The 27,553-nt window shown below is 55.9% G+C and overlaps 1 protein-coding gene across 1 annotated transcript; it reads right to left on the bottom strand.

Moving 5' to 3' along the window:
* Positions 1-212: 212 nt before the first annotated feature.
* On the bottom strand, positions 213-27,553 carry LRRC27 (leucine rich repeat containing 27; the record flags this gene model as incomplete). The annotated part of the gene is given in 13 exon segments (XM_060034149.1): positions 213-359; positions 6,357-6,474; positions 7,767-7,885; positions 12,848-12,904; positions 12,906-12,945; positions 14,828-14,945; positions 15,392-15,602; positions 15,935-16,049; positions 16,964-17,442; positions 19,839-19,984; positions 20,131-20,189; positions 24,623-24,753; positions 27,290-27,553. Coding segments are annotated over 13 exon segments (2,004 nt in total), but the record flags the coding sequence as incomplete, so codon positions are not given.

Genomic DNA, 27,553 nt, shown 5'->3' on the forward strand with positions numbered 1-27,553 from the left:
GCCACGCGGCCGTCACCGTATTCTCTTAATGCAGCTCAGCCCTCCTGCAGCCTCCGAATAGGCAGCGCAGATGGGGACCCGTAAACCTCACGCCCTGCACAGGGGCGACCCCTGGGGAGGCAGCGAGCTGCCGGCCTGTTTTCCAGGTGAGAAGATGCTCAGTCTGTACCAGTGATGCTCTGTCATTAGCATCTGTAAACGTTTGCAGGTTCTTAATAGTTTGTGTTAAAAAATAGATTCTGAGGCTGCAACAAAGTCGGGCCGAGCGAAAGGCTTCCGGGGAGAGCTGTACCGTGATGGTTTCTGTTCAAGGTCGACCTCGGTTCTAGTTTCATTACTTCATCCTGCAGCCTCCTGGCCTTGGGGAGAAAGAAAGGGGTCAGGTTAGCCTGGCCACGGGGCTGGGGAGGGCACCGGGTGACGGGTGGGACCTGTCCCCTGGGCCCAGAGCCGCCCTCCCGAGGGGGAGCCCCCCCAGCACGCCTCACCCCCTCTGCTCACCCCGACCCATCAGCTGGGCCAGAAGACGGTGAGATGGAGAACGCAGGGGACCAGGCGGCCAGAGCAAAAGGAGCGGGCCCTCCCGCGTCTGAGGGCAGGTGTGTCTGCGCGGGGCCTCCCCACCCCCGGGGGGCCGTGTCCTCCACGCTCCCCTCCCTCCCCTCGCCGCCCCCTCAGCTCTGTCTCCCTGGGGCATAGCCTGGAGGCCCCCCTGAGACCCCTACGCCGCCTCGTCCCCTAAGATGGATCTACCACGATCTTGGGTGAAACTAACACCCAGAGCTTGTGTCGTGAGGCCCAGAGCTTGTGTCGTGAGGCCCAGGGGAACCTCCGCTGCCGTCCACTGAGTACCCACTGCTTGCGGTTTCCTTCCGGCAGAGATGTGTACTCTGTGAGCTGACTGCTCCTTTAAAAACATCCACTTAGTTCCCCAGGCCCGTCCTTTCCTGGGGTCATCCAAGCAGCCTGGCTCCCCTGCAGACCCTCGGGCCGGGCTCCTCCCCCGGGGTCTCTTCCCCGTCTTGGGAGGACACGCCCGCTCTTCCAGCTCCAGAGGGAAGGGAAGGGACGTCCCCGAGTCCCCGCGTGGCACCTGGCCCAGTCTCTGCATGTGCCCTGTCCCTCCCTGGGGGCTCCAGGACCTCAGAGCCTGTTTGGGATGGTCTGGGCCCATGGCCGCCCGGCAGCCTGGAAACAGCCTGCTTCCTGAACCTCCCTGGGTTTTCCCGTGAGTTTCCAGAGCATCTCGGAGGTCAGGCCTCTCCGGTCGACCCTAGGGTCTGACTCATCTCTGCTTTCCATCCCTCCTTTTGTCTTTGTTCCGCTTCTTGGGGGATTTGCTCGACCTCATCTGTTGATTCAGGCTTTTTAACTTTTAGGGATTCTGGCTGTACTTTTCACTTAACTCCAAGTTCTCAGATACCTGAGTGCCCACTCTTGTAACAGCTGGTTTCCATCATTGCCCAGAGGACTTCAATTCGTCTGCGCGTTTCCAGTCGGCCGTTTTGGTCCCTCCCTCGAGCGCCCAGCGTCCCGGCTCCCACCCACTCAAGGAGTAGGCACTGAAATGCCGTACCCACTGGGACGCGGCCCTGCTGGTCAGTCAGGATGGGGGCGGGGGGCCCACGAGCCAGGGCTCTGAGGGCATTCATCTCCGCCAGTTTTCTTCAGGGGCCCCTTCCCACTCTCAAGGCAGGGAGCAGGCGTCCGGCCTGATCCTCGTGGCTCCCGCGCTCAGGAAGGCATCGGGTGGCGCCCCCCTTCCGCGGGAGGGCCCACGGGCCCAGACCTCCTTGTTCAACCTCTGAGAGTCCATCCCCCACACGTCCTGCTGGGTGGACAGGGGAGCTGAGCAGGGTGGCGAGGGTGCTGCGGACCTTCCACCCTCAGCCTCTCCAGTCCTGAGTCCGTGGGCCCCGTGGAACCAGCCATCTCGCTTCTTGCCAGCCTCCCTCTCAGAGGCCCTCGTGTCACAGCAGCAGGTGGCTTTCTTCCTCCAGAACCAAGCTGGCCTGTGAATGGTTAGGTTACAGGCTCAGCGGCTGGAACAAAGGCCCAGATGGGGAGGCCGAACCAGGTGCGGCGGTTTATCTGAGGGCTGCTGTCAGCATGGGGACGTTACTCTGCCCCTCACTCCACACTCTCAACCTCAGGGTCTGGGATGGCTGCCCCAGCTCCCAGCATCGCCTGTGCATTCCAGCAGGGGGAGGGGAGGACAAGCTCAGGAAGTTCATACACACGTCTACGTCTATTCCTGTCCTGCTGGCCCGACCGTAATCACAGGCCGTCGCATACGCCATGAGGGGTGTTGGGAAACGTGGCCTCTAGCGGGCGGCCCGTGCTCTGTTCGTGATTATGGGAGGAGCTGGCCTCTCCTCTCCCTTTCCTTTGTGCTGAGGAGCTGCCTCACTTTGCTCCTCTCCTGTTGTCCAGTGGGGCCGCAGGGCAGACTGGAGACTAACCCACGAGAAAAGGGGCCACGTGCACCTGGAGGGAGAGCCTGCCGGGCATCAGCTGGCCCTCTCACCAGATGCAGACCTCCTGGCCTTCCAACCTGATGTGAGCTCCTGGCCGCGGGGCCCACCTTCTCCCACCGGTGGTGCATCAAACGCTGTCGAGACTGTCTTGTGAACCGTGTGCGTGGCTCTCGGGCACCCACACTTCACCCGGGACTTTATTTCTGTAGTTTTCACCCCCCGCCAGAGGGGACGTTTGTTACAGCTGATGAGCCCAGGCTGACGCGTCACCACCCAAGCCCACAGCTGGCCTTAGGGTTCACTCCTAGTGTTGTCATTCCGTGGCTTTGCACAAACGCACAGTGACACGCATCCATCCTCACAGGGTCACACAGAGCAGCCCCACTGCCCTAGCATCCCCTGTGCCCCCCGTTCACCCCTCCCTCCCCCCAACCCCTGGCAACCGCTGGCCTCTCTACTGTCTCCATAGTTCTGCCTTTCCCAGAATGTCACAGAGTTGGAATCATACCGTAGGCCGCGTTTTCAGATTGGCTTCTTTCACTTTGTAATAAGCATTTATAGTGTTTCCCTGTCTTTCACGGCCTCTTAGCTCATTTTGCACACCGAGTAATATTCCAGTGTCTGGATGGACCACAGTTCATTAGCCCGTTCCCCTACGGAAGGACATCTTGGTTGTTTCCAAGTTTTGGCAGTTATGAATGAAGCTGCTACACACATTTGTGTGCAGGTTTCTGTGTGGACGTAAGTTTTCAACTCCTGTGGGTAAATACTAAGGAGCACAACTGCTGGACTGTATGGTAAGAGTATACTTAATTTTGTAAGAAACCGTCACGCTGTCTCCAAGGTGGCTGCACTGCTCTGTGTTCCCACCGGTGGTGAGTGAGAGTCCCTGCTGCTCCTCAGTCCATGGGCAGCTGGTGTGGTCCGTGTCTGCATCACAGCCATTCTAACAGGTGTGCAGTGCTAGCTCCTTGTTGCTTTAAATTGCATTTCCTAATGAAGTACTTTGTTCAGCACTTTTTCATAAGCATATTTAACATCTATGTACCTTCTCTGGCAAGGTGTCGGTTCAGGTCTGTGGCCCATCATTTAATAGGGTTGTTTGCTTTCTTATTGTTGAGTCTTTAAGAGTTCTTTGCTTATTTTGGACAACAGTGGTTTATCAGATATGTCTCTCGCAACTATTTCCTCCAAGTCTGTGGCTGTCTTATTCTTGACAGTGTCCTGCACAGAACAGAATTTTTAAATTTTAATGAAGTCCAACTTACCATTTTTTTCTTTCATGCCTTGATGTTCTATGTAAAAAGGCGTCACCAACTCAAGGTCATCTAGGTTTTCTATGTTGTCTTCTAGGAGCTTTATATTTTTGCATTTTACATTTAGGTCTGTGACCCATGTTTTTACAGCTTTATTGAGGTACAATTTATATAAAAAACTGTACATATTCAATGTACACAGTCTGGTAAGAGTGATCCACTTTTAGTTAATATTTGTGACGGGTATAAGGTCTGTGTCTAGATTCATTTTTCTGCACGTGGATGTCCGGGTGGCCCAGCACCAGCTGTTGAAAACACTCTCTTTGCTCTGTTTTGTTCCCTTTGCTCATGTGTCAAAGATCAGTTGACTGTATTTGTGTGGGTCCATTTCTGGGCTCTGTCTTCTGTGCCATTGATCTATCTGACTCTTCTTTCACCAACAACACACCGTCTTGATTGCTGTAACTTTATAGAAAGTCTCGACGTTGGGTAGTGTCAGTTCTCCGACCTTGTTCTTCTTCTTCAATATTGTGTTGGCTCTTTTGGGTCTTTTGCCGCCATATAAACTTTAGAATCAGTTGGTCAATATCCACAGAATAACTTGCTGGGATTTTGACTGAGTTTAAGGTGAATCTATGGATCAAGTTGGGAAGAACTGACATCTTGACAATACTGAGTCTTCCTATCCATGAACATGGACCATCTCTCCATTTATTTATTCTTCTTTAGTTACCTTCATCAGAGTTTTGTACTTTTCCTCATATAGATTTTGTGCACATTTTGTTAGATTTATACCTAGCACCATTTTTGGGGTGCTAATATAAATGGTATTGTTTTTAATTTCAAATTCCACTTGTTCATTGCTGGTATATGGTAAGCAATGGACTTTTATATATTAGCCTTGTATCCTGCAACCTTGTTATAATTGTTTACTAGTTCCAGGAATTTTTGGGGTCAATTCTTTGGGATTTTCTACACAGACAATCATGCCACCTAAGAACAAAGATGCTGAGGAGAAACAGTGAGAGGGGACACCCCTGCCTTGTTACTGACCTTGGGGGAAAGCGTCTAGTTTCTCACCATTAAGTATGATGTTAGTGCAGAGTCTCTGTGGATGTCCTTTAACAAGCTGAGGAAGCTCCCCTCTATTCCCAGTTTGCTGAGGGTTTTTATCATGAATGGGTGTCAGATTTTGTCAAATGCTTTTTTTTTTTTTGCAGCTACTGATACAATCCTATGATTTTTCTTCTTCAGCCTGTGGATGTGATGCGTCATGTAAACTGGCTTTCAGACGCTGAGCCAGCCTTGCATGTCTGGGGTACATTCCACTTGGTCGTTCGTTATTCTTTTTATACGTTGTTGAATTTGACTGGCTCGTGTTTTGGTGAGGGTTTTTGCATCTTTGTTCATGAGAGAGACTGGTCTGTAGTTTTCCTTTCATGTAATGCCCTTGCTTTTGGCACTGGGGCGATGCTGGCTTCATAGGGTGTTACAAAGTATTCCCTCTGCTTCTAGCCTCTGGAAGGGAGTTGACGCAATTTCTTCCTTGAATGTTTGGTAGACTTCACCAGTGAACCCACTGGAAAGCTTATGAATTATTGATTCAAGTTCATTAATAGTATCAGTCTATTCAGATCGTTTCTTCTCCTGTTGAGTTTTGGCTGATGGTGTCTTTCAAGGAATTGACTCATTTCATACAGGTTATGAAATCTGTGAGCATAGAGGTGTTCCCAACACCAAACAGACTTTTGAGTCTCTAATCTGAAGCAGTGCGATGAGACACAGCTGTTCAGAAGCCCTAAGAGGTAGGGTTTCGGGTGTCCAAGAATGAGGTTACTCCCGTCAATGATAGATTTGGAGAGAATAAAGGTTCCTCTGAAGGCAGGGCCGGGAAGGAAAAGAGTCTGAGAACAGGGGCAGAGTCTGAGCAGGGTGGGGTCTCTACAAAGCACCCCAGCCCCTGCCTGTGTTCCTTCCCCCCCATCCCTGTGGGCCCCAAGAGAGGGGACAATAGTGACAGAGCCCTCGGCGGGCGGTGGGGACGATGCTGCTAGCCCTGGGGCAGCAGACCCGGGAGAGGGGCTCTGGGCCACCGCGCCGGGGTGAGACACACGGCTCAGAACAGGCCCACGAGCTGGGGCCTGGGTGCTGGGAGGACAGGCAGGTGCTCCTGCGGCTGGGAGAGCGAGTGCCCGCGGGCAGCGGGGGCAGCTGATGGGGATGCGTGGAGGCCTGGGTGCTCGCGGGGAGGGGGGGTGGGGGGGGGGTGGGCTGCCTATGTGCTGGGCAGGGCAGGAAGGTGTCTCCTCCATCTCTGCGTCACTCTCGTGACGGCGGACACTCCAGACACGCAGTAGGTGCTTATCTACGTCTGTGGGATGGACGGATGGACGGACTGATGCTGGTGGCAACCTTCCTGCCACACAGACGTGGGCGTGCCGGGAGGACCACAGCCGCGGGTCCGTCCAGTGGTGCCGGCACCCGGGGGCGCACGCTTGCGGGAATGTTTCCTTATCCTCTGACCACCCGTGATGCTGGGAAGACTCCACAAGTTTAGAGAACGTGTGGTTCCCTTCGAGTTTTAATCAAATCTTATTTTCAAGTCGAGCTGACAAATACTTACAATTTCCAAGTCCTGCGTGGCCCTCCCTATCTCCTCAAGAGGTGCCGACCCTCGGAATCTGCTTCTTCGTTCCCGCAGTTGCTGGATGTGCTGTTTCCGCTTTTCCTCTCGGAAGGCACTGGGGAAACAAAGGGCAGCGAGGAAAGGATTCTACCTGAACGCGGAGGGAGAATTTTCCCTTTCTCCTTCTGGCCAAAACAGCAGTCCCGGGGCTGGTCGGCCGGCCCCCGGTTGGGCACCAGCCCACAGACGGACAGACTGCCTTTACCGCCCCCTCCTGCACTCACAGCTGCTAGACCAGCTCACGAAAGACGTTGCACACCGAGGACACTGCACGCTCTGCACGCGAAGGAGGAGGTGTGTCTTTGTTTTCATATGAAACACACAGCTTTAATAAACCCTCAAAGAGAGGAACAGAGCACGGCATCAAGTAGGATTTTAGACACGTCTGCTCGGTATGGCCCAGAGCCCTCCCGCGGGATGTCGGGCACTCAGTGGGAAGGGCGGCAGAGCCTGGTGGATCCCCGGCCGGGCCTCCCGAGACCCCGCCCCACCAGCACAGCGGCCTCCTGAGGCCTGCAGGACAGACGCTGGGTGAAGGGCCTGCCCGCCCAGCATCTCAGAGCCCAGCTCTCAGGAAATCCTGTCCACGGCGCAGGGGCGTCCGTGTAGATGTCGTCTGCTGTGGCTTGCTGAGGGCCCACGCGGGCGACGGAAGTTCCCCAGAGGACATGAGAGCACATTCCAACCCACGTGGCTGGGTTAGCCCCAGGCGCAGACCTACGACGTTTCCCCGATTTCCAGGGTGAGGGAGAAGGAATGAGCCCTCTGCCGTCCACAGGTCACAGCGTGATGACCTTCCCCCAGGCCCTCAGACCACAGCTGGTGCCCGTGGTGGGAGCAGTGCCAGGGCCCAGGGCAGGCGGGTCCCCCCACCCCGAGCCCCCCGGTTTACTTCAGCTCTGGCCTCTGAGCCCATGGAGGTGCCTCCCTGCGGTGGGCCTGGTGCAGACGGGGGCGGCGGGAAGGCGGGGAGGGCAGCGCGGAGCCCCCGCGGTCATTCCTGGTGCGGACTCTGGGGCGGCAGGGGGCCGAGGGCAGAGCGCCCGGCGGCAGGGCAGCGTCAGCACAGGAGGACGAGGGCTCGCCAGGACCCTAAGCAGCCGCTGTCCCGGGGGGGCGAGGGGCGGAAAGGGCGGCGATCTAGGGGTCGAGTGGACACTGCGCGAGTGAGAGCTGAAAAGTGGCGGCATGGCGGCTCTCCTGCTTTTTGTCCCTGAGTGTACCTGGACCTGCAGGAGGGGCCCAGGGCACGCCGGGGCTGAGGTGGGGGGAGCGGGAGAGATGCATCTGCAGGGGGAGGTCGGAGGGCGCCGCGTCCAGCAGAACGGAACGAGACCCGGTACCCACCTCATTTCCTCACTTGCTTGCAATTATTTCTCTTTGCTTTGTTTCAGTTTCCCAGGCGAAAGCATCGGTATTTTCTCATGACCTATCAGGTCAGCGGCAAAGGGAACCTCGGACGCCACCTGGAAACGCAGCGAGAGGGTTTCAGGAATCCGGGAATACACAGCCGCTAACACCAAGGCGGCTTCGGGTGCAGCACACTCGTGCCCCACACGCTGGGGTCCCCAACCCTTGGCCTGGGCTGGCCGGCGGTGCAGGGTGAGGGCAGAGCGCAGGACACGGGGCTGGTGGACGGCTCCTCAGCGGCCCGGGGGCGCCAGCGCAGCAGATGGAAACACTCTGCAGGGGCCCCGCGCCTCTCGTACGGCCCTGTGTTAAATCACTACGTCAAGCTAACACACGAGGGCTCACACCTGACTAATGAAGTGGGGAAAGCAGAAGAAGCCTCGCCGTCGGAAAACCTGAATGACAGATTCACCAGCTTGGATCAGTGGCACAACAAACTGACACAAAGCAACCGAAAACGTGCAGGAAGTAACCCAGTGCTGGCTCTTCTGCTACAGTAAGACTGCTGTGACTCCGGGTGCGAAGGAGGGCCTCCTGCACGCGTGCGGGCACGGCTGGAGCTCAGGTGCGTCCCACTAACTAGCCCCCTACCCCCATGCCCGGCGCCCAAGGCCAGGCAAGCTCCGATGCTCTCAGGGACCCTGCGAGCTCCAGATGGCTACCGTCCAGCGCCTCCTGCAGGATGCTTTCTCTGCTCTCCCCAGCAGCCTCCACGGGTTTTACTGGGTGCAGGGGCCATGTCCAGGGGCAGAGGAAGACAGGGTAGTTCTGTCGTGGCTCTGGAAACTCTCCGTAAGAATTCACAGGCCACCTCAATTTATTTTTGAAAACAACAAATTCCTTAAAACTTGTAGGTTGCAGCATTACACAAAATATGTTGAAATAGCGCTACAAATGCTAGCGAATTCCTATTTCTAGGGCCCGCGGACGTCACACCTGGATTTCTGGTCAGCTGGACCTGGTGTGTCTCATCTGGATTTGCTCACCCACGTCTTCAAAGTGGCCCCCCGTCTCCCACCCGATTCCCCTTTCCCTGGTTCTCTATCTACCAGGTCTGCCTTTCCACAGCCTTCCTTTTCCCTCCTCCCTCCTTGGGCCACAACTGGATGTCTGGTTGGAGCCCTCCTGCACCCTGACCTCCTCGGCTTCCACGCCAGGCCCCGTGCTGCTGAGGGTGCCCGACACCCTGCTGCTGGGGGTATGTCCTCACTGCTCTGCTGGGGTGCCCGGGGCTTCCTGAGGACCTGTGACCTCTGCCACGTCCCACCCCAGCCATCCCGTGGCAGCCTCGTCCTGCCCCGGGGCCCTGGTACGATCCCGCCTTCAGCGGCAGAAACCGGGGGCCCTGCGCCCACGTAACAAGGACGTGAGTGGAAACACACCAGGGCCCTTGACCAGCGCTGCCCGCTGCTGCCCCCACCCCCGAACGGACAAGTCTGAGAACCAGACCGAGCCTGCGCTCCTCAGGCAGCTTTAGACCTGTGCTTATCTGTCTGTCTGTGGGTCGGGGCAGCACAGCTGCTGCAGGGACAGGGCGCGTGCGGGTCCTGGGGAGGCGAGGGGGATCAGAGCAGGGCTTATCTGCCCGGTCACCTCTAAGCGGGTTACCAGGGCGGGACCTGTCTGCCTGCGTCGTCAGCTCCACCCCAGCACCTGTCTGACTCTTAGAAGGACCTAGCGCCAGGGAAGGCTGGGAGAGAGGAGGGAGGATGGAGGGGGGTGGATGGGCGGGAGAGGGGAGCAGAAACCACGTCCGACCTTTCCTCTGCTCTGCTCCCCCCGATGCTGCCAGGCTGCAGACGCAGCAGAACTGAAACTACCTGCTGGCTGCCTGGGAGCCGGCACACACACTGTCATTAATCAGGGTTCTCCTCAACAGTGCTCCAACACAGGGAAAGAACTAGTGCTAAAGCTACTAGGTGTACTTCTTAGAGTCAGACATTTATCTTTAAAACCTTTAGAAGTATATGATTTGGACTGAAAGCCCAGCCATATCTTACTGTTATCACAAAGTACAGAGGAGGGAGGGCCTTGCACCCTGCGGAGCAGGCGAGGAGGACGGCGCCGTGTTAGTGGCCGAGAGTGGCTCGACCCTGAGTTTTTTGTTTTGTTTTGTTTTGTTTTACTTTTTGGCCGTGCTCTGTGGCATGTGGGACCTTAGTTCCCTGACCAGGGATAGAACCCGGGCCCCCTAGACTGGAAGTGCAGAGTCTAAGCCACTGGACAGCCAGGGAAGTCCCCTGACCCCGAGGTTCATATGTTGAGCGTCAAGCAGACGAGGGCTATTCTTCAGGCCAATAAAATGGATCCAGAGGCCACTGGCACAGCTGCCAGTTTAGAGCATCGTGGAAAATGAAAACGCAAGGCTTTTTAAAAAGGGGGTGATGAGTCAGGAGGCTCAGGCCCCCTGCCCATGCGGGAGGAGTCTTCCCTTCCCTTCCTGCTTTCAGGCTCCGGGGGGCAGGACGTGGGCGGCCCCACAGAGCACACGGGTGCAGCCGGAACGCGGGAGGGCCTGGTGCGGCTGGGGGACAGAGGACGCGGTGGGCATGCGGACGATGCTTTTGTGGGTTCCACAAACCCACGTCTCTGTACGACAGGCCTGTGATCCGACTGCTTTATTTCTGTGAGGCGGGACACCAGAAGTCTTCCAAGAAATCAGCATTTTTAACTTTACTAGACATTTCCAAGCAGCTGACGCCCTGGCAGCAGCAGTGGCCGGAAGCCTGCTGCCCGAGGCCTCTGTTCTGCTGGCCGCTTCACGAGCGGTGCTGGTGGGTGTTTACACCCGGAGCTCCGAGCAGCCGGGCTTCTTTTCTGAATTTACTGCCACTGGGGCTTCCTCACCTGTGAACTGCCTGTCCTACATACTTTGCCCATTTCTCTACTGCATTCTTTAATTTAAAAAATCTGCTTGTGGTTTTTCTTTATATTTTAGATATTAATCTTTTGTTACAAACACATGTCACAAATATTTCCCCCTATCTTTTGACTTTAATTATACTATTTTAGGCCATATAAAATATTTAAGTTTTATGAAGTAAAAATTTCCTGCTGTGAGTTTCAGAGCTTCTAAATTTCCTATCTAACTTATGGGATGTTGTGCTACTCCAGTTATACAGACATTTGTCAATTTCCAGCTGTAAACCGTAGTGACCGCCTTCCTCTGTAATATACAAACACACACACAACGGGATAAGCTGCTGCTTGCACAGTATCGCAGAAGTCGTTTCTAGCTGGAGTGACCCACATACAAAAGACAGTTCGCGCCGGCAACGCCGCGCCCATGGGCACTGCAGCCACATGACAGAAGCAACTCTCGCATTTGTGGATGGACGGACGGAGAAGAATATGTGCCCGTCCACAGGATGGAATATCATTCAGCCTTAAAAAGGAAGGAAATTTTGACACAGGCTACGATACAGATGAACCTTGAAGACGTTACGCTCAGTGAAATGAGCCAGACGCAAAGGGACCAATGCCGTGTGATTCCACCCACAGGAGGTCCCCACGGGAGCCAAATACAGAGACAGAAAGTAGAGGGCGGGGCTGGGGGCCGGGGGAAGTGGGGTGAGGACTTGGTGTTTAACGGGGACAGAGTTTCCGTTTGGGAAGACGAGAAGGTTCTGGAGACAGATGTGGTGACGGTTCCACAGTGGGAATGTCCTAAATGCCTCTGAACTGGACATTTAACGACGGTCAAGGTGGTACGTTTTATCATGTGTCACGCGTATTTAAGCCCGAGTGACCTGCAGTGGCTCCCCATCCGACAGCCACCATGGTCATAATGATGCTTAAATACCACCCTGGAGGCGGGAGGGGGGAGAAGGTGCACCAGTCTGCCCAGAGCTCCAGCTGCCCCGGGGGTCCGTGGTCTCTGGGGGTCATCTTAACAATCCTCTCTGTGGTCTGGGGGGAGAGGAGGTGCCCTTGCTGCCATGAAGAGGCTGAGGGGGCCTGGGCAGAGGGGAGATCGCCCTTCCGCTGCGGGTCATGTGGCGTGTGGCCTGGACTGGGGACCGAGTCCAGCCTGGGAGCCCTGAGCCCGCCATCGTGAGCCCCTTCTGTCCACCCCGATCAGCACCCAGGAAGCAGGAGCGGCTGGGGACCAGGCAGAAGGACAGGAGGCCAGCATGATCGCGCGTGGCCGGCCCCAGGAGCCAGGGCCGGGCTGCCTAGGGGTCTGGTGGGACGGGGGCGCCTGCATAGTCCGGCCAGCGGGTGTCTGGAGCCCAGGAGCCCGTGCAGGTCGAGGCAGACGTTCATGTCCCACCCCTGCTCTGAAGACACACAGACGGGGGGGCCCAGCAGGTAAGGGCAGAGGAAGTGGCGTGCAAAGGCACCGGGCAGAGAGGAGGGACAGCAGGGAGGCTCTGGGCCCTGGCGAGGGTGGGGTCGGGGTGACTTCGTTATGCCGGGCTCACGAGCAGGGGTGAGGGGCTGCCGTGATCAGAGCGGGAGCAGAGCGAGGAGAGGCCTGGACACCAGGACAGAGCCGCCTCGGGGAGCTCGAGCACAGAGAGGACCGGACAGGCCTCGGGACGGCCCTCCGGGTGAGGACAGACAGCCTCTCACCGGACCTGGGAACAAGGAGGTCAGAGGAGTCCCCAGGAGGGCACGAGCACAGCTCCCCCAGAGGAGGGCGAGGGGCAGTGACGCTCCCTCCACGTGGCCAGCCAGCCTGAAGCCCACGCAGGAGGAGTGCGGGGCGGCTGTGGGGGGGCGGCTGGGGTCCGAGTGCCACAGGGAGGCTCCCGGGAGGCCGGGAGTGGGCACCGGGGCTGCAGAGGGGTGGCTGGTGGAGGCCGGGGAACAGGGAGGACGAGCCCGGGCCAGGGCGGGGTGCTGGGAGGCCCACTGGTGGCCTGCTTTCTAAGGGGAGGTCGCTGCTGGCTGAGTGGCAGAGGCCGGTGAGCGGTCAGGCTTTGCAGAGCAGGCAGCCTCCTTCACCCGTGAGCCTGGACACAGGCAACCGCGCCACCCCTCGGGGCTGAACGGGCTGCCCCCCGCAGACGTACCAGGTTCCTCCGTGGGGTCAGGAGGTGGCTGAGCCCCTCCCTCCTCCTCTGCATCCTCCTGGGCCAGCACCCTCCACTCCTGCAGTGCTCGCCTATCTCTGGAGGACACAGCGGAACACGGATGTTGTCCTTAAAAGCAGCTTCGTGCGCAGCTTACAAAGATTTCTTTTAAGATTTTCTTTGATGTGGTCTAAAAAAGACCATTTTTAAAGTCTTTACTGAATTTGTTACAATATTGCTTCCGTTTCATGTTTTGGTTTTTTGGCCACGAGGTATGTGGGATCTTAGCTCCCTGACCAGGGATCAAACCCACACCCCCTGCACTGGAAGGTGAAGTCTTTACCACTGGACCTCCAGGGAGGTCCCTACAAGGATTTCTACTGTCACTTTTTTTTTTTTTTTTTTTTTTTTGCGGTACGCGGGTCTCTCGCCGTTGTGGCGTCTCCCGTTGCGGAGCACAGGCTCTGAACGCGCAGGCTCAGCCGCCATGGCTCACGGGCCCAGCCGCTCCGTGGCATGTGGGATCTTTCCAGACCGGGGCACGAACCCATGTCCCCTGCATTGGCAGGCGGATTCTCAACCACTGCGCCACCAGGGAAGCCCATCTACTGTCACTTTTAAAGCTTCACACAAAAGCCCTTCACTCCTGATCCCGTGGCCGGACACAGGGGCAGCCTGGGGGCTCCGAAACGCACGTGTGGGCAGAGCTCCCTGGGCGGGGACAAGCCAGGCCCCGCCCAGCCCCTGCCCAGTGAGGCACCAGGACACTTTTCAGGGAAGGCCCGGTCGGGGCCATGGCCATGAGCTCCACAGCAAAGGCTTCAGGCATTCACTGGTCTGCACGGGGCCCAGGGGATGCTGACCGGTCCACTTCCTCTCAGACGCCTGAGCCTCACCTAAGAGCGTGAGCCCTGTCTCTCCAGCCCCGTCACCCGCGGTGTCACTGTGCTGTTGGCTGCGTCTCGCCCGCTGCACTGCGAACTGCCCACGGCAACGCCCAGGGGACTTGCTGCCCACGCGAGCACAGAGGCGCCGCAACGCTGGGGAGCCTCTGAGCTGAGCAGAAGCCACCCCTGCCCAGGCTGCGGCTGTGGCGACGGGGCCGGGACGGGGCCAGGGCTTCACCCGCCACGCACTCTGGGTCTGGATGCTACGTCTCCAGCCTGGGTCTCCACCTGCCTGTCTGACCCCATTCCTGGATCTTCCACGGAGTCCCATGGTCAGCGCCCTCCCATCCCACCTGCACATCTGGCCCTCGGTCTCCCCTCTCAGCAGAGCCCTCCATCGTGGGCCCAGACCCTGGCCACCATCCCAGACTCACCCTGGCCTCTCCCGCTGCCCGCGTCGGGGGCCCTTTGGTGCCCAGGGTCACAGCAGCTGGGCCCTCCTGGGCTCTGGCCGCTGCCCTGCGAGAGCCTCTGTCCTATCTCCACGATGAGGCAGGAGATTGGTGTCGGCAGAATCTGGCTACGTGCTCCCCCAGCTCCAGGCCCGAGGGAGGGCCGGGCACTCCCTCTGCACCCCTGCAGAGCCCGCCTCGCCTGCGAGGCTGCTTCCCGAGCCCCCAACCCAAGCCGGTGCTCCCGCGTGGAACTGAGACTCTGTGACATCAGGGGCGGTGCTCCTGGGCGCAGGGGCCTGTCTTTGTCTCTGCCACCTCTTGGGAAGTGGGCTGGAAGGTTCCTCAAGAGGCACAGGGCAGCGTTCTCAGGGGCACAGGTAACCAGGAAGTGTGACGTGCTCCGCGGGGCTGTGTGGAGACTAAGCCACTGGACGGGGTCCCCACGCTGTTGCCAAGGAGGCCACCGAACGTGGTCTCGGGGCCCACGGCACAGAAACCACGGAGAGAGCTGCTGCTCGCCCTTTGATTCAAGAGCTGCCCTCAGCGAAGGCGGGCGGCACCCTGGGCACTGGGGAGCCCGACCTGGGGGGAGGGGCACGTCCTGCCTGGCCTCCCGAGGTCCCCAGCCAGGTGCCCACCCAAGCCAGAGGGTGTGGACGGTGGCTGCGGGGGCAGCTGAGCCTCGGAGACAGAAGTGCTTAGCAAGTGGGGGCGGGGGGGTGGTGCTGACCTTCCACAGCTGGGCAGCAGCGGGACCTGCCCGGATGCGGGGCAGAGGGCCGTCGGGACGCACAGTGAGGGCCCACTCCCGCCCTGCAGCCTGGACTCCCGCAGAGGGACACTCTGGGGCGTGGCCCGCGACCACCATGGCCCCGGGGGCCCAGGCCATGCAGTCACATCTGAGCCTCGCTGTCGGATGGCTGCGTCCTTGCCGTCAGGATGCCAGCCCCAGGGCAGGGCCACCGTGCACCCTGACCAGGTCTGAGGGCCTAACGTCACCCAGCCTCTCCCTGAAGGACATGAAACCCGACTTGAAAAGCACGTCTGGTGTCGGGACCACCGCGTTGGCCCATTAGAACACGTGCCCTGAGGACCATCTGCATCCGCAGGGCCCCAAGAGAAAACACTCAGGCGGGTGATGTCAGGAGGGTCTATTCGCAAGGTGGAGTAGGGGCCCTGCTAGGAGGACGGGCGGCAGCCACCCCGGGACCCTGGGGTGAAGGAAGGAAGGGCTGCCGGCACCCAGCAGCGGGAGCGGTGGGCAGGGCAGAGGGACCCTGCCTCCCTCCCCGCTTCTCTCTGACCTCCCGCCGGAGCTCCCCCTGGCCGAACACAACCAGAAGGTGGAGGGCGCCGTCCACGCCAGCCGGCCTCGCGGGCCCAGAGCGTGGTGGAGACAGGCGGTTGGTGGGGCTGGAGGACAGAGGGGACAGAGGAGACAGTGAGGACAGGGCCCGAGCTGGCCCCGCACCGAGGCCGACCGAGCCAGCAACAGCCCCGCGGGGCAGAGGCAGGAGTGCACCCCCCCGACAGGCACGTTATTTTTAAGCCACTTTTCTTAAACAAGACCTGTAAGCTGGGTGATTGACAGGAGAGGACGGGTAGAGGAAGACCAAGGGACCAGAGGAGGAAACAGGGCAGAGGCGGGGCGGCGAACTTGAGGGCCTGCAGCCGCCCAGGGCACACGGCCCGCGAGGAGCAGCTTCCAGGCGAGGCCAAGCCCGCCCCGCTGCCCCCGACCTCACCTCCTGCGCTGCTCCATCTGGGCTGATACTCTCTTCCGGCAGGCCGGTGCGGCCCTGGGCCTGCTGCCATGGGGCCAGCTCGGGCAGGACGCTCTTGAAGGAGGGCGTCCTCGTCCTACGATGATACCAGGGCGTCAGCCGAGCACCGCACTAGCCCCGTGACGGCCCCGAGGGTGAGTTCAGGGCCGCGGGCTGGCTGCACGGAGATGCCCCGACGGTCACAGACAGTTGCCACCCCCAGAATCCACAACGTAGGCGGGGTCGGCCATCAGGGCCTCCGCCCCGCTCCCCGGGCCAGGCCACGGCTGGACCTACACCTGGGACCGGTGAAACCGTGCCATGCCGGGAAAAGGCTCGCACGGACTTGGACGAGGCACAACTTGGTTTCGGGGGTCTGTGCCCTGCACACCTCCAGCCCTCCCAGGGCTACGGCCAGGTAATCACGCTTGAACAAGGTTTTACTCTGAAAAATTTTCAAACCTACAGAACAGGTGAAACAACAGTGCAGTAGACACGTGCACACCTTGCACGCGGATCAAAGCTCTTTAATCTGTTTTCCAATAGTGCCCAATGGCAGCCTTCTCAGACGGGCCCTTCCTCACTGTCCCGCCACAGACTTTTACCAGACACGCGGGGCGTGTGTTCACACCATCTGCAGGGCCACAGACCGGAGTGGCTGCTAACCACGTTCTGTGCCCTGGACGTGACATCGCCGCCCTTGCCGACGTGTGAGCTGTATTCCCCAATCTTACTGGGTCACGTTCTCTCTGTATATTCACACATCCACACACGTGTGCACACCCCCACACCCCCCCCCCCCCCCACAGGATTTGAGTTTTTCTCTCGTGTAACCTCTTCCTCTGAGCCTGTTTTCTGGGTAACTTTAACCTAAACCAGGCCTGGCATCTGCCGTGTAACGAACGATGGTGACGTGGACATACGTCCACCCGACGTCTTAACAGAGAATCACAAAATGATATTACAGCTGTGCAGAGATCAAGAAAGTACACCTTTGCTTTCAACTTTTACCTGAAGACGGGTCTCGGGCGGGGTCGCCGCTTCTCCTTGTCGCTCAGCACCGCCGTGAGGGCTGGGGGCAGCTCCGCCGGCAGGCGCTGGCGCTCCAGAACCTCCGCTTGCTGGTTCTCCACGATCTCCTGCCTCAGCTTCCAGAAGCGCCGGATCTCCTCCTCGCTCGGCCAGTCCTCCGGAGGCTCGGAGGACCTTCTGCACTCACGCAGGTCTAGTTTTCCCACAGGTGGGAAAAAGCCTGCCTTTTCTGTTACCATGGTTCCCTCTGCCTCCTGAGAATGAATGGCTTCTTCGTTGGGCTCACGCTCTGCGGATAAATCCACCAGGGGAGGTGGCGCCTCACTTACGCTCATCTTTTTAACTGGGGAAATCGACAGTGAATAAAAGGCCATTTTAGTAGACTGTACGTCCACGCCTGAGACGCGCGCAAACCTGGAGCCCGCTCCCTGCGCAGAAGGCTGGGTAGGGGCTGGTCCCTGTGCCCCAGGCCCTCACACTGCACATAAATCCATATAAATGAAGATATTTGCCCCATCCAGACCTTCTAGTATCTGCTTCTAATTGATGTTCAGCCCACACACCTGTATTTTCTACTGCAATGCTTTTGCTGCCTTTTAAACACTTTGATCTCTAGTAAAGTTATGTGAGAGAAAATTGGCCCCTGCGTATTCATCCACAATTTGTGCCAGATCCCTCATCGGGCGTTAGGGCCACAGCTTCCCAGAGACGGGTGTCACCTGGCCTCACAAGGTCTCCTTTCCCTGGACGTGCAGGGACACAGACGTGCTGACAGCCCGGTGGCCTGGGCCTGGAGCTGTGCGAGGGTGTGAGGGTGTGAGGGTGTGAGGGTGCGGGGCTTGCCCACCAAGCCTGGCCTCAGCCCTGGGGCAGGCTCTCTAGACCCAGCAGCCCCCTGTGTTCTTAAACACATTGAAACAGCCTTGTCCTGTCCAAGTTACCTTCTTGTACGGAGTGAATTCATTTTCAGCCTTTCAGTCTAATTTATTTAGCTATCTTCTACCTTTTTTTTCTAGTCGATTATGTATCTATTATACTTGAACCAGTATAGCCCTCTTTGTATAAATACATATAGAAACTACAATTGGGGTTGAAAGACAATGGGTTTTAATTACACAATAAAATATTAAATTCTACAAAATATGTTCAGTGTCAGTGGTTTACAACTTTGTTTCCTGAAGCAAAAACTTTTCTTTCACATTTTTCGGAGAGTGTGGAATCCAAACAGGAGAACCAGGTGAGCACCTGGATGTCACGTGCTGGCATGACTGCAACCGCCTCATGGGACCCCAGGCCCAGGTCTCCTCCCAAGGGACCGCCGAGGGCGGCTGAGCAGGACATGCTGTGTCTGCACCAGGCACGGCACATGCGAGTCCAGGATGGCGAAGTCCTGACCACTACACGCTGGGGATCAGTGTTTTTAAAGAAAAACAGTTCACAAAGTGGGCAAAGATACGCTTTAAAAAATCCTAAGGAGTGACTAGAAATGCATGTATTTGTCCAATTTGCTTGTGGACAATCGACTTAGAGCCAGAGGCGAACTGGACCCATAGTGACACCAAACAGAAGGAGGGTGAATGTCAGCAAAGATAGTTTTTAAAGTCAAGCAAAATGGCAAAACACAAAAACTGTAAACGGGGACTTCCCTGGTGATGCAGTGGTTAGGAATCCGCCTGCCAATGCAGGGGACACGGGTTTGAGTCCTGGTCCTGGAAGATCCCACATGCCACGGAGCAACTAAGCCCGGGTGCCACAACTACTGAAGCCCACGTGCCTAGAGCCCACGTGCCACAACGAGAAGCCACTGTACCACAATGAAGAGCAGCCCCCGCTCGCCACAACTAGAGAAAGCCCACGTGCAGCAACGAAGACCCAACACAGCCAAAAATAAGTAATAAGTAAATAAATAAATTTATAAAAACAAAACCAAACAAACTGCTGAAAATTAAACAAAAATAGAAAAAAGATGTATTACTTCTAAGGGAAAACCAGTAAGACTGCTGACTTTTCGACAGACGATGGAGTCCACAAGACAATAAAGGTATTTCTAAAGCAGTCACGATGCCTAAAGTCTAGGAGCCTATACAGTCTGCTAAAACAACCTTCAAAAATGAAGGGAAGGGCTTCCCTGGTGGCGCAGTGGTTGAGAGTCCGCCTGCCGATGCAGGGGACACGGGTTCGTGCCCCAGTCTGGGAAGATCCCACATGTCGCGGAGCGGCTGGCCCCGTGAGCCATGGCCACCGAGCCTGCGCGTCCGGAGCCTGTGCTCCGCAACGGGAGAGGCCACAGCAGTGAGAGGCCCACGTACCGCAAAAAAAAAGAAGGGAAAATAAAGATGACCTTTTAAAATCCTGAAATAATTCATTACAATAAGACTCAATATAACACAAAAGACAGATCTTTAGGCCAACACCGTCATCGCAGATGGAAGCACGAAACTTCAAGAGGAGATGGAGAGTACCAGAAGGGCGACCGTGTGAGCAAACATAAATAAGACAGTTCAAAGAGTGTCTACTGGATCCATTACACATATTGAAGCAAAATTCACGAAAACAGCAGCACAGAAGACAGGAGGGAGGCAATGGAGCTAACCATTCACTGGAGAATGAACAGAAATGAACACACAACAGCTGTCCACATCCACATGGACAAGCCTGGAAGACATCGTGCTGAGCCCCCAAACGCCAGGTCACCAAGAATACGCAAGGGATGATGCAACTTAGAAAAAGTTTGAAAGGAAGGCCCTTTAAACATGTATTGTGTAGGGATAGTAAGTGGTAACGCTTTCAAGGAAAGCAATGAAGGATGAACAAAAGTCACGCTGGCCTGGGGGGAGGGGGCAGGTGGACTCACGAGCACACCTGGGTCCACAAAGGCCTGATGCTGGTCTTCCTTGAGCAGCAGGTACAGGGCTCCGCGTTTGCATTGTTCGTACCTTGTGCTCACGTGTAGGACACACGTCATAGCAGCAACAGCTCTTGCGATCGGATCTGTGTTGTCTCAGGGGCAGAAGGATGGCGTGGAAGGGAGTTAAAGCATCGGCTGGCCTTGCCTGCTGGGTCAGGCCTGAATTTGCATTACAGGTCTGGTAACTGCAGAAGGCCGCGTTTAAAACTATCTTTTATTTTATTGTTTTAGCACTTACCCAGCTCCACAGGTAACATCTTGATAGGATTTCTTTCTAAAAGCAAAGTTTTCAAATGCCTTTAAAACAAAACAAAAAATATGTAATTTAAAAGCAGAAAATCAAATGACCATCAAATTTCTTCATGTCTTCTCTTTAAGGGAGCGGCTTCAATGCAGACGTTTACCCCATGCTCTGCCCCCACCAGCAAATAGACTCCACGTCTCAGCATCTGGCCAGGCTCTGGGCCTCAGCACTGCGGACACTTGGGACCAGGCAGTTCTTTGTTGGGGGGACCGTCCCGTGCCCGGTGGGTGTTTAGCGGCATCCTGGCCTCACCCCACTAGATGCCCCCCGCCCAAGCTGTGAAAACCACAAGATCTCCAGAGGATGCCAACGTCCACTGGGGCACAATCGCCCTGCCTGAGAATAGTCACGGAAGGATGTCCAGGAGACAGAGTATCTGCTCTGCTTAGAGATGAAGAATTCGCACACTAAGGCCTCTTTGAAGTCTCAAAGCCAGGAGACATGGTGAAGGGGTGTTTCTCCCAGTATTTGACCAGGGAGCTCTTCTGTCACTTAATAGCTATTAATATCCCTTACAAGGTTGGGCAAAAGACGTATCATAGACAGGTAGAAGATGTCCAATAAAACTTTACGGACTGAACGACAACGGACGATCAATGGTTCACATTAAACTCTATGTCGCCCCTTTTGTTCAGCTGCTTTTGCTTCTCCACATTTCATCAGGGCTCCGTCGTTATTAACGATCATTTTCTCTTTCTCTGTTGCTTTCAGGGATGTAAATGCCCTGGCTCATTCAGTGTTTCAGCCAAGGGGTGTGACGGCCCCTTCTCCTGGGCGTCCAGGCAGAGGCAGGACGCCCGTCTCCCGCCCTGCTCCACCCAGGCTTCACCGAGAGACTGAGGAATCCTCGGGGCGAGGCACTATTTAATCGCCAGGGACAGTCTGGCGCCCCGCACACCTGCCCTGCAGCAGACACAGCTGCGGTCTCACGGGGGAGGACCTCACAGCCCCGGAGGGACAGAGAAGCTCCGCCCGCCTTCTCTGTCACTGGGCGTGACGCTCCATGCCCTGAGCAGCCCTGGGAGACCAATGGGGAGCAGAGTGGCCTGGAATGCAGGCTAACCTGTACCCACATCCTCAGCTTTCCTTCCCCAAAAACGTTCCTCAGACAGACAGCCCCCTGCAGACCCCATCAGCAAATGACGCTCCAGCTAGAGGGAGGGACGGTCTCGCGTCTCATTTCCTTGGAAGGTGAAAAAATTAAAATTCAACACCACACTGACCAGAGTCCCCAAGATGTGAAAGGAGAAAATATAGTTTCACAGACACAGAATTGAGAGCTCTAGTAAGTACTCATTTAAACCAAGTTTAACTTTTTGACTGGCAGCCCTAAAGGAAAATCGGATTACCTGAGGAGCAGACAATTCTCTTTCCCTTTACTGTCTTGGATTTTCCTATTATTTAAAGTTTTTAAGAAGTAAACTTGGGGAATTAAACTTTCCTTGGTAAACACAAAGGCAAATTAGTTAAACATCGTTACTTCAACGTATTGGTTTTGGTTTAGTCCCCTTTTAATTTCGCTAATACAAAAATAGGCAAGGAGGACGGCGTTTGCTCTTCTAAGATTCTTCAACAGGATGTGCAGGCAGCCACGTACCCTGGACCTTCCAACACGCCTTTCTCAAAGCCAAGGATGTTCCAGCCCGCTTGTTTGTCTACTTGTTTGTTTGTTTGGGGGGGGGGGCATGTTAGCCAACTATGAACCTGAAAGTGTACAGGGGATTTTTCCACCTTATATAATAATACATTAGAATATTCTTGTGCACACTTTTAAGTGATAAATTCACAAATACTATCAGTAAACCACTGATTATTGCATTTCACGGACTTTCAACTGAACGCCACACATTATATACTGGCCTGGGGTCGCTTGCCTAAGGAAGCACATATACTGATGGGCCTTTGTAAACCTTCTCTCCCTGCTAGCAAGCTTACACATCCAAGACACTGAGGGGGAAGAATGTGAACACTGGCGTTGTTTGTTTGTTTGCTTGTTTGTTTGTCTTTTGCGGTACGCGGGCCTCTCACTGTTGTGGCCTCTCCCGTTGCGGAGCACAGGCTCCGGACGCGCAGCCTCAGCAGCCATGGCTCACGGGCCCAGCCGCTCCGCGGCATGTGGGATCCTCCCGGACCGGGGCATGAACCCGTGTCCCCTGCATCGGCAGGCGGACTCTCAACCACTGCGCCACCAGGGAAGCCCTCTGGCATTGTTTTAATTAGGCTTTTTGGAAAGTTTAAGGCTTTCAATAAGCCCATAATTACTTAAAATTTCTAATGAATGTTTCAGCTCTTTAGCAAGCTGATCTAATTTTAATGATATAACTGGTTATAAATCACACGCAAAATTGTATCTTAGACAACATTACGCAGGTCGCTTTGACTGGCAAAGTCAAAGAATTCCAAAATTTGAGACCATGTATTTATTTTAGAATAAAGAATAGTGCTTATGAGCACAAGCCCTAGTTAGTTTTTATCCTTCGAGGTGCAATTACTCTCCAGAACTGAGTGCCATTTTGCTAAGACAGCCATGGACCAGAAGCATGAGACTGCCCTCGACACGCCAGCCCAGTTCCCCGTGAAGAGCGGAGCCCCCCCAAGCCTCCCTGACACACACTCAGAGACGCCTGGGGCCACCGGGTCGCGCTGGCGGGGACCAGGTGGAAGCAGAGAAGGCATGGCTGCCTGTCACACTGCCGCTGGCAGACGCACTGGCCGGAGCTGAGGACACTGCTCTAGGCAACCAGGCGCCGACCCAGTGGGTCCAGGAAGGCCCGGGAGCTCCAGGAAGACAGCTCCCGGGGGTGTCCCCACCCTGCCGGAGGCACCCACTTGTCAACAGAAACTAGCTGCTTCCCTGCAGAGCCTGAAAAGGCACGGATGGCGCACGGGGGTTTTCGCTGTTACACAGGCAAAATACTCACTTCTTTAAACATACTTTTAAAGCCAGTGAGCAATAGTTCAGGCAAGTGAAGGGCCTCTGCGCCTCTACTCTGCCATTTCACAGGGGCTGCAATGACTCTAGCAGGAAGGGGGTCACCCTTGGACCCCTCTGTTCCTCCCACGCCGTCCATCCCACCTGAATCCCCCGGCTCTCCTGCGTAGACAGCTGCAGCAGCCTAACTGGCCACGCTGCGGCACACTCACCCCTCCTTTCAGAGTGATCTTAAAGCCCCGTCCCTCCCTTCAAACCGTCTGTGACTTCCTGCCTCTTTCGTGATGAAATTCAAACTACCGATCGCGCCTACCAGCTCTGGTCGACTGCCTCTGCAGGCACCTCCAGCCCCTTCCCTCCTCTGTTCCACCACATGGCCTCCCTGCTGCCCCTCCCATGCCCAAGGACACGGCCACCTCATGGTCCTTGCACATGCTTTTCCCTCTGCCCAGCGTGCACTAATGTTAAAGGCGTGTCTGAAATTCACGTCATGAGGTTTCCTAAAGGTTAAGAAGCTGGCATAGAAGGACTGGGCACTGAGGCACAGGGGCCAGGAGAGTGGGGTGGCCTCACGCTGCATGTGGCTCCAGGACTGGGGGGTGCCGGCTGACCTGTGGCTGCTGGGAGGGGCGGGTGAAGGGGGTAGGCAGCTTGGCCCCAGTTCTAGAGTGGGAGTGGTAGGAGACGCCCGGCATCGGAGTGGCAGGACTGTGGCTGGATGGCACAGAGCTTGCTCTGGGGTTTCTGATTTTCCCAGAAAGGAAGAATGACTCATTATTTACCAGGAACCAGCGCAGTTACACACGGGCCCTTGGGAGCAAAGCCGCTGGTTTAATTCATGGACAGTATTTCTTTTTTTGTTTGTTTTTTTTTGTTTGTTTTTTAACATCTTTATTGGAGTATAATTGCTCTACAATGGTGTGTTAGTTTCTGCTTTATAACAAAGTGAATCAGTTATACATATACATATGTTCCCATATCTCTTCCCTCTTGCGTCTCCCTCCCTCCCACCCTCCCTATCCCACCCCTCTAGGTGGTCACAAAGCACCGAGCTCATCTCCCTGTGCTATGCGGCTGCTTCCCACTAGCTGTCTACCTTACGTTTGGTAGTGTACACATGTCCATGCCACTCTCTCACATTGTCCCAGCTCACCCTTCCCCCTCCCCACATCCTCAAGTCCATGCTCTAGTAGGTCTGTGTCTTTATTCCCGTCTTACCCCTAGGTTCTTCAGTACGGTATTTCTGACCCTTCAGGCAGCTTCACGTGAGGGAGTCAGAGGTGGAACCGGCTGCAGAAGCCGCGTGGACCACCCAGCAGAGGCGCTGTGGCACCGCACCTCCGAGCTGGCTTTGAAAACGCCATTACACGCTTCTGCTCCAAAGTCGACACTCAGTGGGGTGGGGTGTGGTTAGGCAGCCAAAGAACAGGCACTCGGGCATTTGAAGGAGATGATGGTGACCTCCTAACCTGGGAAAAGAAACGCGCAACTCACTTGTGGCAGCCGACCCCAGGAGGCGGCGCTGTGATCCCATTAGAGCGGAGGTGCAGCCAGGTGAGGTTAGGCAGCCCCTGAGAGAAGCGCTTAGGAACCGTGCAGAGGGCGTTCCGCTGACGGGGCGATTGCTGCCACGGGGAGAAAGAGAGAATGTTTTTGTCAAACAACTAAATTTAAAACATGCCGCATCCTCAAAGCGCTTCCACTGGTGACTGTAGTCATACATGCCAAGTTCAAAGAAAACCCACAACATTCATCCTTAAATCGTTTAAACGGGAGACACAAGTGTCAGGAAAACGAGGCCAGGCCTCACCGCGCAGCTGCTAGAGTGGCTTCCCGGCCTGGAGACGCTGCGTCTCGCCCGGCTGGCACACATCACACCTCTCCCATCAACTATCCTTTAACATCCAACTTCATCCCCAAGGGCATCTGAATCCTATTCTCCCTCCCGGGCCCACGCTGCCCAGAGAACGAGGGCAGGAGCCACGCCCGGGCCTTGGTTCTCATGCAAGGAGACACCGAAAAGGAAACCAAAGAACACACACGCTGCGTTAGCTCTGGCGTCCTCTGTGGTAGCAACGGCCGCACAGCAACAGCCAGTAACCATCACGTCAGGAAGTCTGATACGTCACGCGGTGGGCCCTCAGGTCGGATCGTAAATAAGACAGGACAGTACGAAGGGGGGAGGACAGGGCACACGCACACTGACCCTCCCCCCGCGATACGTGCAAGTACGATTTTACAGTCACAGCGTGGCAGGACTGTGGGTGACACAGACATCCCTTCTCTAATGCTGTTGATACACGCTGCCTAGATTTACATGATCACGTATACTATACACACGTATGTATTTACGTGTCTCTATTTACCAGGGCAGCAGAGTGTAGGCGTTAAGGGCACTGGTCTGGAAGCCAAGCTGCCTGGGTTCAAATCTAGGTTTCGAAAATCTACGAGCTGTGTGACCTAGAGCGAGTTCCCGAACTCTCTGTGCTCCAGAGGCCTGGCCTGTTCCGGGTGCAGCAAGCGAGCAGCGCCTGGCACACAGGGGTGCAGGTAAGCACCGGTCGTCACGACTGCGCTGCTCTATTAAAGCCCGCGGAGCACAGCACGTGGCGCCAGCAGGCCGCTCCTTTTCCACCAGTTTCTCAGCTCCCAACTCTGCTGCCAAGACCACCTTCCAAGTCCCTTCAAGTTTAAGGCAGAAACTTGAGAAACACCGGCTAGAAACCACACTCCACAAATATGCTGAGAACACAATCCCCGAGCAGCTAAGATGCGGCACCGTCGCTCGCTGTTGGCGGCGGGCGCAGCCTCTGGGGAGTGAGTGGCGACTGGACACAGTGTGGGGATGCCTTCACGCCGGGACACTCTTGGCCTGGCCGCCAGGTCAGCTTCAGGCTCTTGCTCTCTCAGCCCCAGCGCTGAAGCCGCAGATCCTGGTAAACACCAGAAAAGGAAATCTCAGAGACAAGCTAGCATTTGCCGTCGCCCCACAGGGGCCGGCTTGACTGCATCACACGAGCCCGTCCTCCCTCCTCGGTTCTGTGAGGCCGTGTGAAGATGAGGGTCAGTGTTCCCTGATCACAAGGGTCTCTGGAAGTGATAATGGTGGCTCCAGAGAGTGTTGCTATGGCTGCAAAATGCACCCGTAACCCCCAGAAGTCCACCACTCTGCGTGGTCACCTCACTCAGTGATTTGTTGCCATGGTAGTAAAATGTATATTGACGTCTCTGTTTTCTGAGAAGCATAAACAAAGTTTCTTCATTAAGCCTGAAGAAGGCTCTGGAATGTCCTCCTTCTTTCTTTATGCATGACACTGTTGGGTTCCTTGTTCAGAGCTGAGAGCATTTGCTTCATTAAAAGTGGTGCATTACAGGATGGCCCAGTAATCACTCATGGAGGGCAGTGCTAAGAGACGAGACCGCAAGACCAGGGCTCGCCTGACGGGAAAAACAGGGTGCGCAACACAAACGGGGTTAATAAACTAAGTAGCTACTTAAAATCTAAGTACACGGCTTTTGTAAAAGCACTCAAAACCGTCAATCAACAGGGTAACAGTGCAATGCATGGGTGTGTGTACCATGCTGAGGACACTGTGCCTTATATGCTTATCATTTAATTCCCCTAATAACCCATAAATAGATTCTCATTCCCATCTTCCAGGTGAGGACATGATGAAGTTTAAGGAAATTACGTGACTGCTGTGCAGTGAGAGAACTGCTGGTGAGGGCCCCTGCCCGTCTCCCCTCAAGGCTGTGTGATGGAACCTTGTTCTAGAAATCGCGGGAGGAGACAGACCCACTAGATCTTAAGCAGGCAAGGGCCGGACCTGGTGAAGGCACCAGAGGCACCGGTAGAGTCAAGCCTGTGACATCTGCAAAGCTGTGTGTGACAGTTTCTACTGCACTTATTTTAGGGATGTTGTGTTTTGATTAAGAGGCCAAGGGTGTTTTCGGCAAGTCGCCCCCCAAACCCAGGAGAGGACATCAGAGTTTTCATCATCTGTGACATCAGAGGACATCAGAGCAGCACACAAAACCCCAAGTTAACCCTCCTCTATCTCATTCTCGAATTTCTCTCTAAAAGAAAACTGCACGTAAGAAGAGCCTTCAATCACGGCTATGTCGCACATACGTACCATGCCCCAGAGGTGCCCCACTCACTCCGAGGTTGAGAACTTTAAAGATCGCTCCTAAATGGTGAAGACCACTGTGACTCAAGTCTACAACTGATGAAGAGAGGATGACCCCCTTGACACCCTCGTGAGCCTCCCTGGAGGGGGACGCAGGTTTGCTCCCAGCCTGCCCAGCGCCGCTCTCCGGGATCAGCAGCCCCACAGGCAGCCTTGCAGGAGCTGCATCCCTCCATCCGTCAGCCAGGAGGAAGCAATCCTCCGGGGACCACCGCTCATCCTCCCGGGTCTGGAG

The sequence above is a fragment of the Delphinus delphis genome, chromosome 16 (genome assembly GCF_949987515.2).
Source record: "Delphinus delphis chromosome 16, mDelDel1.2, whole genome shotgun sequence".
Taxonomy (NCBI): domain Eukaryota; kingdom Metazoa; phylum Chordata; class Mammalia; order Artiodactyla; family Delphinidae; genus Delphinus; species Delphinus delphis.